General features: G+C 45.1%; 1 protein-coding gene across 2 annotated transcripts in view; it reads right to left on the reverse strand.

The window, feature by feature from the left end:
- Positions 1–4,039, reverse strand: part of LAMP2 (lysosomal associated membrane protein 2) — a 35,917-nt gene extending 31,878 nt beyond the window's left edge. The window contains exon 1 of one of the 2 annotated variants that reach the window (XM_045472273.1): positions 3,765–4,028. In XM_045472273.1, the coding sequence (XP_045328229.1) occupies positions 3,765–4,002 (238 nt within the window). In that variant the 5' untranslated portion in view covers positions 4,003–4,028. Of the gene's footprint in view, positions 1–3,764 lie in introns of both variants that reach the window. The other variant, XM_045472274.1, reaches the window with a different exon arrangement.
- Positions 4,040–10,974: the final 6,935 nt, after the last annotated feature.

Raw genomic sequence — 10,974 nt, forward strand, 5'->3', positions numbered from 1 at the left:
CGGAGACCAGTGCCATAGGGGAGACTTGACTGGCAATGATATTAAGGAAGAAAAAAAAAAAAAAAGAATGGGGGGTGCACCTGGGTGGCTCAATCGGTTGAGCATCTGACTCGATTTTGGCTCTCAGGTCATGATCTCACAGCTCGGGATCCTCCGTCTCCCTTTTTCTGGCCCTCTCCCTCTCCTGTGCTCTCTCTCTCTCAAAAATAAACAAATATCAAAAATAAATAAAGTGGAAAACAGGCTAGTCTAAAAACCTGAGAGTTTGGGAACGACAAGATTTACTCCTATTCCTTCAGATGGTCACCTGGCTGCCCCCCCCATAACACTCAGGTCTCTGCTCACCAGGCAATGGATAAACACTTGAGGGAGGGAGGGGCTCCTACCCCTTAAGTTCACAGTCAGGATATTTATATGAGGTTTTCCCCACCCTGAGAAGCATCAACCCTATCAAAACCAGGAGTCAAACTAGTTACAAAAATCAATAACCACAGAAGAATTCTGAAATCTCTGAGGTCTCAAAGAAAAGACCCTTAAGACAATGATGCTCGGAAATGAGTTTCACCTACTACTCTCTTTATAATGCATCTACACAGCTTTTCTTCAGAAAAATCATATAGGTTTTCTTCAGAAAGTTCCCTAGTCAGTTAGAATTCACTCAAATAAACAGCACAATGTAATCTCTGTGAAAAGGACCAATGCATAAACCCTTCAAACTCTTTTCTACGCTTGCTGAAAGCAGCTGTTTTGTTTTGTTTTGTTTTAAAGAGTTACCCTCTGGAGCCAGGATAGTTACAGAATGAAACTGGCACAGCTTGAGTGCTCAAGCTAATGAGACTATAAATTCAGGACAGAACCTCCCCTCCGTTCGAACCCAGGAGCAGCACAAGATTCACAACAGGTCTTTTATGAGTATTTATTGACTGCTTGAAAAATTTTTGGTATCCACTCTGATATATAAAAGTAATGTACACGGGGTCGCCCAAGTGGCTCAGTCAGCTGCATGTCGGACTCTTGGTTTTGGCTCAGGTCATGGTCTCACTGGTCAGCTAGTGAGTCAGAGCCCCTCGCCGGGCTCTGTACTGATGCTGATAGCTGGGGCCAGCTTGGGATTCTCTCTCCATCTCTGCCCCTCCCCCACTTGACTGACTCTCTCTCGCTCAAAAAAAAAAAAAAAAAAAAAAAAACCCAGGAATGTGCCAAACCCATGAAGCAACTCAAGATCTGCTCAGTTCTTAGACCGAAAGCCACATGAAGGAGTCTGAGCCCCACACTGAACCAACAGCTGTCAGAAAAAGCAGCTGTATACAAGAAATGCTTTCCATTTCATCCTGATACCTTCTAAAAATCTAATCTAGGTACATTATGAACGTTTACTTCTCCAAATCCTGTTCTAAACCTGGAGGTGGAGGAAATCGATCCTGGAAATCTTCCAAGAAGATGAATCTAGTTAGTCCCAATCAATAAATGGCAAACTAGCAGATGAGCTGATGGGTTCTTTTATGTGCTTCTTTTTGCCTGTTTATTTTCTGCATTGAGCAAGCATTGCTTTTGTAAAAACAAGACAAAAAAGCTTTCAGTAAAAAAGAAATCTAATGACACAAAAGCCAACAAGTAAGACAACTATTATTTTTTTTTCACTTTCTCTAAACAATAACGGCGTTGTGTTTGTGCAGATTCAATTGGCAGTGAACTACTGATTAACAGATGCCTTGGTCAGATGTGTTCCATCACTGATAAGGTGCTTTTCGTTGTAAACAATCCTCTCTTAGGGTCGCTGGCCCCTCAGTAAGCGCTTCACTCCAACGTTACAGCTTTGAATTGTGTTTGAGCGAAGCCTCCATGGCTCCCTTTCACAAGGGCTATGGAGGCGTCTCCTGCCCTATGTGGACAGCTGCACTAGGGGCAGGGAGTCTGAACCATTTGGTGTCAGGACCCCTTACTCTCTTATCCACTGAGAACTTGAAACAGCTTTGGTTTACATGAGTTATGACTACTGGCGTTGGCCATATTTGAAATCAAAAATGAGAAGTGAATACAACACAACATCAGAGCCATCAGAGCGGTGATGTCACCACACATTATGTAGCCTCTGGAAAACTCCACTGTACACTGGTGAAGAGTGTTGAGTGAAAAAGACAAGTAACTTCCTAGTATTACTTTAGAAATAAGTTTGTATCTGACATACGCCTCCTCAAAAAGATCCTTGAGAATCACTAGACTAGATCATCAAGAACCCTTCCAATACTATCACTCTGGAGCCCATCTTGTCAACTTTGGCACTAGTGACATTTTGAAGTGGATGAGTCTTTGTTGGGGGCACTGTCCTGTGCATTATAGGATGTTCAGCAGCATCCCAGCCTCTACCCACTACATGCCAAAAGCAATCCCAGATTGACAACCAAAACGTCTGTTTGACAACCAAAAACGTCTCCAGATGTTGCCAAATGTCCACGGTTTGAAAATCCACTATTTTCAGGTGCTGATTTTATTCCACTGAAATGGGAGTTAGAATATGTACCTCTCAGTGCCTTCTCAGACCCCTATATGTCTATTTCCTCCCCACTCCCATCTGGGTCTGTTCCTTCTGTTCATTTATTTGGTCACAAACAGCAAGAGTCAGTGGATAGCAGCAGCAAGCACAGGATGAATCAGGTCAGGAAGAGACCTTCTGGTCAAGGTTCACCTTTCAGGCATTAAAGCCCTCAGGGACTCAGCAATCACTGGGGGAGGGTGGTAGAACTCAGCCAACATTCATCCAGCCATTCTTAGGACTTGGTAACACCCCAATCTTTAGCAAGTTACCTATGGTCCTCCTCCGAAAATGAAGTGAAAGGCCAGTTGTGTGGCTACGAACACAACCTTCTGAAGGCAAAGAGGCAGTATACAAAGACTCCAAAACCTCACATCTAGGAGACCCTCCCAGCTGAAAGAGCTGGGGATTTTTTTTTAAGGATTTTTAAGGTTTTTCTTTTTTGGTTTGTTTGTTTAAATCAGGATCTGGCTGGGAGGAGATAGCCGACTGGTAGAAAATTGACATCCTCAACAGTTCCAAGTCAGATCTTCACTCCCCACCAAAGTCCCCCCTCATCCCCTTCGTTTCCAGACCTTACCTCCGTGCTTTCTTGCCTAGAAATTGCCCCGGGCCACCCGAGGTCCCTACCCCTCCAAACTCGAGCTACCAAACTCAAATACAGCATCATTCCTCGTCTCTTTAATCACCCTTCCTCCACAGCCTCAAATTCCTGCCCACAAACCGCCCCCAGCCCTCTCACTGCCCCCTCAGACTCTACTGTCATATCTGCCCCTACCCTCCCCCCTTCCCCCAAGTTTCTCCACGCAGGCAATAGTCTCTTCCCTCCCCAATTTTTGCTCTCGCCCCTAAGATCCTAAGAAACCAGGACTCCCCTGATTGTCTCTGCCACCCCAGAATCGCACGTACCTACGCTCACTCCTCTGTATCTTCCCCAAGTTACTCCTTCTACCCGGATGTGCTCCACTCCTCCCTCTTCCCCACCTATTCCCTCGGCGCCCACCCCCCCTTACTTGCCCCTTCTTACTCTCACGGGCCCTTCTTCCCCGCCATCCCTCGGTCAGGCCTTCTCTAGGTCACGGCTCGCTTCCCTGGGCCAAGCGCCACCGCCCAGTGTCAGCCTTTCAGGTTCTCACCCCCACCCCCCGGACCAGTCTTGCAGGTTGTGGCCTTTGAACTGGGCGCCCCGGGCCCAGGCTGAGGGACTATGCAGGAGGGCCCGACAACTCACCCAGGACTAGGCAGAGCAGAACGAGCCCCGAGCCCGGAACCGGGGAGAAGCGGAAGCACACCATGATTCCGCAAAGGAGGCGGAGGCGGCGGCGCGGCGGCAGTGGCGGTGGCGGTGGCGGTGGCAACAACAGCAGCAACACCAGGGAAAAAGCTTGCTGGAACCCGGACAAGAGGAGCGCGGACCACCGACCACAAGTGCTGCAAACCCCAGGACAAGGCGCTTCAGCGCGGGTCATAAGACTAGGGGCGGGGCTCTTTCTTGCCTTTAGCCAATCTCCGCGCTTGAAAGCGGCGAGAAGGGTGGTGACGCAGGAGCCGGTGGGCGGGGCGACCACGCCCTGGCTTTTTGGTTCACAATCATTCTTATGCGCCTGAGAGATATGCGCGGACGGCTTTTTCTAAGGCTTAAAAGAGAGAATTAACTTTTGGGGGGTACAGATAGTAGAGTTTATTTCAGTTCCAACTCCTTGAGGAAGAAGAGAGTAATTTTACTGGAGTGAAATAGTTGCTAGGCATCACAACATAATATATATAAAAATAGTACCCAGTTATTACTCCAAACACTGTTGTTAGCTCTGCAGTTCGTGTTATTAAATGCACAAGGGCGCTGAGGGTAGTATGGTGTCACGGACAGCCAGAGCAAGACGTGGCCTCGAAGTTCGCCCTAGTTATAACACCCTGTTTTTCAAGTGGAGGAGTTAAACTCAGAAAGAACCTTTTTTGAATACAGAAAGAAAGATAATAGGAAATAAAAAAATAAAATAGAAGGGTAAAGGGGAAAAATAAAGACCCAGAGAGAGATGGTTACCTATCTACCCTTCCAGCTATTTTTCCTATGCATATCCACATGTGACTATTCTTTAATGAATTCGGACTAAGCATACTATTTGGTATACTTGACAGTTGAATAGATGAAACCTAAAATAGTAAACAAATGAAAGCATTCAAAAACTGTAAAAATCTCACGTTGGGATAAAGCACTAATTCTCAAATGTTAGTGTCCTAAAGAATCATCTAGGGAGCTTACTATCATACAAACTCCCATACCTCATTCATAAGAGATTCTGAAACAGTAGTTCTGTGGCTGTCCTTGGAATCCGTTTTTTTAAACAAGCACCCCCAAGTGATTCTGATTTCTGTGGTTCCTGGACTACACTTTAAAAAACACTAAAAAAAAAAAAAAATAGAGCTTCAAAAGCTTCTAGTCCAGGAGATCTTAATCTGGTGACCATGGATGAACTTGCGGGGGGGGGGGGGGGGGGGGGGGGGGGGGGGGCAGGGGGGGAGGGTCTGTGAATCTCCAGAAATTACATGCAACATTTATGTATGTGGATTTTTCAGGGAGGGGGAGCAGGTTATAGCTTTTACAAATTCTCAAATGGAACCCGAGTCCTCACCCTAACACCCACCCCTGCTCAAATATGAACAATCACTGATATACCCTATCATTTGCTTTAGCATGATTAATTCCTGAACGTGAGAACACTTATTCATGAATGTATTCTTTCATGGGTGAAACTCAGTCAGGAGCAACTGACTTGCTCTATGAGGAACTAACATATACTATAGTATTAGGCACTGCTTTTAGCAATGAAAGGTCATTCGACTGTCCCACCACCAATAAGACTAGACAGGAGCCATGTCCTGGAGAACCCTTGATTGAGTTGAGTCCTTAGATGTTTCCCCACCCATCCTTAGATGTTTCCCCACCCATCTTTAACTGATGGACTCTGTCCCTTCTCCCTCAACTGTAAATCACTGAACTGCACCATCAACAATGGCCAAATTATGGAAAGAGCCCAAATGTCCACCAACTGATGAATGGATAAAGATGTGGTATACACACACACAATGGAGTATTACTCAGCCATCTAAAAGAATGAAATCTTGCCATTTGCAATGACGTGGGTGGAACTAGAGTGTATTATGCTAAGTGAAATAAATCGGTCAGAGAAAGACGAATACCATATGATTCCACTCATATATGGAATTTGAAAAACACAACAGACGAACATAGGGAAAGGGAAAGAAAAATAAGATAAAAACAGAGAGGGAGGTGAACCATAAGAGGCTCAAATACAGAGTATGAACTGAGGGTTGCTGCAGGGGAGGTGGGTGAGGGGATAGGCTAAATGGGTGATGGGCATTAAGGAGGGCACTTGTGATGAGCACTGTGTATTAATGTAAGGGATGAATCACTAAAGTCTACTCTTGAAACCAATACTACACTATATGTTCACTAACTTGAGTTTAAATAAAATCTTGAAAGAAAAAAAATCACCTAACTGCAATGTTCAGCAAAACTCTAAGCTCTAGAAGAGACGAGAGAGCACAGTGGAAGGAACAGTGGATGGGCAGTCAGAAAAGTTAGGGATGAGATCTACTTACTGGCAGCTTGACCTTGGGCAAATCACTTCATCTCTTTAACTTCTGTATTTTTATCCATAAAACAAAATAGTGAGACTAGAGCAGTTTCTCTGTCCTGGCTGCGTTGGAATAACTTGTAGGACTTTAAAACTAGCCTTGCACCTTGGTCCCACCCCTTGAGATTCTGATTCGGTGGGTATGCAGTGCGGCGTGGGCATTGTATTTTTCTCAAGACTCCCCAAGAAAATATTAATGGCCCAGAGACCATCTCGAAGGTGGCCCCAGCTAAGACTCTATAAGAGTAAATGCTCATTTATTCAAAATAGAAGGAGGGGGAACGCCTGGGTGGCCCCGTCGGTTAAGCGTCTGACTTTGGCTCAGATCGCGATCTCACCATTCGTGAGTTCAAGCCCTGCGTCGGGCTCTCTGCTGTCAGCACAGAGTCTGCCTTGGATCCTTGGCCCCCCTTTCTCCCTGCCCCAGCCCACTCATTCTCTTTCTCCTTCTCAAAATAAATAAATAAACTTTAATAAAATAGAATAAGATAAAATAAAATAAAGCAAAATAAAATAAAATAGAAGGAAACAGTGTCACGATTAGTCAAATGTCCAGTTTAATAAATGGTTGCCCTTAACATTCTGCAGGTGCCATCAAATTACAAAAACGGAGCACAGCGAGATACGAACAGCCTTATAAGCTAACTCCCACCCCTTATAACCTTTTCCCCTGCCAGAAAACAAACGCTCATTCCCCGACTGGGAACCGGGTGCAGTTCGTCAGGAGACAGAACAAAGTCTTTGAAGTGGTGAGTAAGTGGAACAGGTACCTCATGAGACACAATGATGTGTTTGAAGTGGTTAGTAAATGGGGGGCATCTTGTTAGAATCAATAGATTAAACATTCCCGAGCCTTAGGCTGGTCTGAGCTTCCACATTCCCAGTCTTCTCACGTGAAACACTGAGAACGACTCCCGTTTGCAGGCAGCCTCCCATGACCCCTGCCCCCCAGTTGAAGGCCCTTGCCCCAAGCTCTTCTGTGGCGGAGGCAGATCGGTGCATGGGGACCAGCATCCGTGTTGGGGAACCCTGTGAGATCCCCTCTCTTCTGAGCTTCAGATGGGGTGGCTTCGTTGTCGAAACTGCTATATCCCGAGTGCGCTTACGTACACGTCCTCTCCTACCGTACCTCAACCCTCCCCACTGTGCAAAATTCCTCAGCACACCCCCTCTGTACCCTCTACCCCCAGAGGGAGTTTATGACTCTCTTAAAATTTTTATTTGTTCATTCATTTAAGTTATCTCTACCCCCAACGTGGGGCTCAAACTCCCAACCCCCAAATCAAGAGGGGTTTTGCTCCTCCGACTGAGCCAGCCAGGCACCCCTGTTTATGACTCTTTTGAGCAGCTTTGATTTTTTTTTAAATTTTTTAAACATTTATTTATTTTTGAGAGACAGAGTGTGAGTGATGGAGGGGCAGAGAGAGAGGGAGACACAGAATCCGAAGCAGGCTCCAGGCTCCAGGCTCCGAGCTGTCAGCACAGAGCCCGAAGTGGGGCTCGAGCCCGCGAACCGTGAGATCATGACCTGAGCCGAAGTCGGACGCCCAACCGACCGAGTCACCCCTGGCGCTCCTCTTTTGAGCAGCTTTGAGAGCTCATGACTTTTTGGCCAGGGAGCGGGGAATCACTGGCAAACACATCCCTGAATGTGAACACACTGAATGGTGTGAGAAATAATGACCCTATCAGATTTGGTAAATGATGGACAATGAAATGTGTGGGTCAGAGCAAGGAAACGGACATAATGATACAGAGATATAGAATGGGAAAGTGATAAATGTTTATGAAACATAGGAAATACAGGCGATGGCATTGTCATGGCGTTGTATGGTGACAGACGGTGGCGAGCACAGCATTGCGTATAGATTTGTCCGATCACTATGTTGTACACCTGAAATGAATGTGACATCGTGTCTCAACAATACCTCAATGTAAAAAGAAATACGTTTTTTTGGAAAAAAAAAAGTTTATGAAATAAATGATTGAGTGGCCCTGAGGTATTGGTGTCATCTCTTTGCCATCATGTGGTGGTTTTATCTGCATCCTCTGTGCACCATCTTTCCTTTCCCTACTCCTCCTCCCTTAAGTTTCTCACTCTAGCAGGTCCCCCTTTCTGGATAATGCTTCCAAACCGTGGCAATATGTCATCACTCAACTCCAGCAGAGAGGTCACAGTGGCCTCAAGAGGCTGTCAACCTCTGAGCTAGAGCTCTCTGGGTGAATGGAGACATGCCGTTTTGAGTTATTAATTTTCTCACAGGATTTTTCTCAACACTCTCCCCCCCCCTCCCCGCAAAAGATATGGTCTAACCTGCTAAAACGAAGTGGTTCTCAGCCTCGAGTACACATCAAAATAACCAAAAGGACTTCTGAAAACACCAGTTACTGGGCCCCACTATGGAGTTTGAGCAGATCTGGGGTGAGACACAAGAATCTGCTTTTCTAGCAGTTTCTCAGATGTTCCTGATGCTGCTGTTCTGGAAACCATATTCTGAGTAGTGAGGTCCCAAACTCATTTCTGTGGTTACCTGTCCTCTGGGGAATGGGATTAAGAGGTGACGGGAGAGGGACTTTGATTAACTTCTGCAGTATTTAAATTTTTACAGCAATTGGATTGTTTTTGTGATAATGATTTTCAAATTAATGAGTGCAAATCATTTAAAACATCAAATAACTTAAAAAGGGATAAAATCAAGGAGAAGCATCCTCTCCCCTCCCTCAGACCCCAATCCCACTCCTCAAAGTAATAAGTGTTAGCACTATTTTTTAATACTCTCAGGAAAAAATGATGCGTGTACCTGCATACGTATTTATATTCTTTTTTTTAATTAGACAAATATGTGCATGCTCTACATTTTGTTACTGACTGGTTTTTCTCAGTTATTTGTTGGCATATCTTAAAGATGTTTCCTAGAAATCATATAGCTTTACCTCATTATTTCAAATGGCTGCTTAATATTTAATTGTGTAGCTATATCATAATTTATCAAAATACAAATATGCTTAAACCTCTCCTTTCCAAACAAATCCTTGCATCTGTCTGCAGCATCACCTTGTGGTTAACATAGGAATTGCATCATAGAGCAACATCAATATATGGGAGTTTTAATAAACCATTTGACTGAAGTCGCAGTTTTGAAAATTGGAAACTTACCACAAGATAAGCATTGCTGGTGTGGCCAGAGCAACGTGGGGTCCAGCAGCTGTGATACTGAAGTGGGTTTTTGGAACCCATTCAGCCATCAGATTATCATGCAATCTTCGGAAAATCACTTCACGCATCGTGCATCTGATATCCGTGTCCACGCCCAAATGAAGACTCGCCCCTGTTCCCCTTACCTTGACATGGAGGACACAGAAACATAGTCAGATGATGGCAAGAAGTTGCTTCTTAGAAGAGGGCGAAGTTTAAAACGCTAGTTCGTCTCCTGTGTGTATCGCTTGGCTTTACTCTCTTTTTTTTTTTTTTTTTTTTTTAACGTTTATTTATTTTTGAGACAGAGAGAGACAGAGCATGAACGGGGGAGGGGCAGAGAGAGAGGGAGACACAGAATCGGAAGCAGGCTCCAGGCTGTGAGCCATCAGCCCAGAGCCCGACGCGGGGCTCAAACTCACGGACCGCGAGATCGTGACCTGAGCTGAAGTCGGACGCTTAACCGACTGAGCCACCCAGGCGCCCCTTGGCTTTACTCTCTTAAAGAGGGGCAGTCTAGCCTAGTAGTCGAGAGCCAGGGCTCTGGCTCTATTTGATTCCTGCTTCTTCCACTTACTAATTGTGTGACTTCTGGGCCTCAGTTTCCCTAGCCATAAAATGGAGATGATAATAATGGTATCTATCACGTAGGATTATGGTAAGGATTAAGTGAGGAACATGGAAAATGCTGACATATAGAAAGGACTCAACAAACATTTCTAATACTGTGATTAGAGTGGTCATTGTCGTGTCCCCTTCTCTCCCTGCCAGTGTGTCACAGACCTAAGCTCTTGTTGGTGCTCACTGATTAAGGGAGGGCTGTTGCTATCCTGCAAATTCTAAAATTCTTTCTATATAAATGTAATCCATGTCCAGTGAAGAATATTTGTAAAACACTGCTAAGCACAAAGAGAAAAATTAAAATAACCTGTAGTCCTATTTCTGCCTACAACATTCCTTCTCTTCCCACCTCCTCCAACACTAGGCTGGATTCTGCTTCTCCTTCAAATAACATGGCTTTCTCCTAACAAACCTTCTTTAACCAGCCAAGGCTGAAATGGGGGGGTTTCATCAACGTGCTCCTCTAATATCCTGGACTTCCATCATCATGGCATCTGTCATGCTGTTATCGTCTGTTCACTGGCCGAGACCCCATAGTAGCCTGGGAGCTTCTTTAGGGTGGAGAACACGGCCATTTTTTCACCAATCTCTTGTCATAAGTGCTTAGGAAATGTTTTCTTGAATTAATGAATGAATGACAGATCTAAGAATAGGTCCTGGCTTTTGGAGACTACATGACGTCAGTGTCGAGCTGGAGGAATGGTCTCCCCAGCAGAATATTTCCCAAGCTTTTTCCTTCTGAGTCACATGAGGGAAAGTGGCTGGCTATATGCCTTCTTTCCACTGGACTGGCCAGCTGACCATTGAGAAACTTCTGACTTTGACCACTTTCTCCTTGTCTCTGTCTTTCTAAGTCTCAGACTCTCTCTCTCTCTCTCTCTCTCTCTCTCTCACACACACACACACACACACACACACACACACTTGTAAGCCTACCTTACCTATATCTCCCCTGTGATCTCCACATT

The sequence above is a fragment of the Leopardus geoffroyi genome, chromosome X (genome assembly GCF_018350155.1).
Source record: "Leopardus geoffroyi isolate Oge1 chromosome X, O.geoffroyi_Oge1_pat1.0, whole genome shotgun sequence".
Lineage (NCBI taxonomy): Eukaryota > Metazoa > Chordata > Mammalia > Carnivora > Felidae > Leopardus > Leopardus geoffroyi.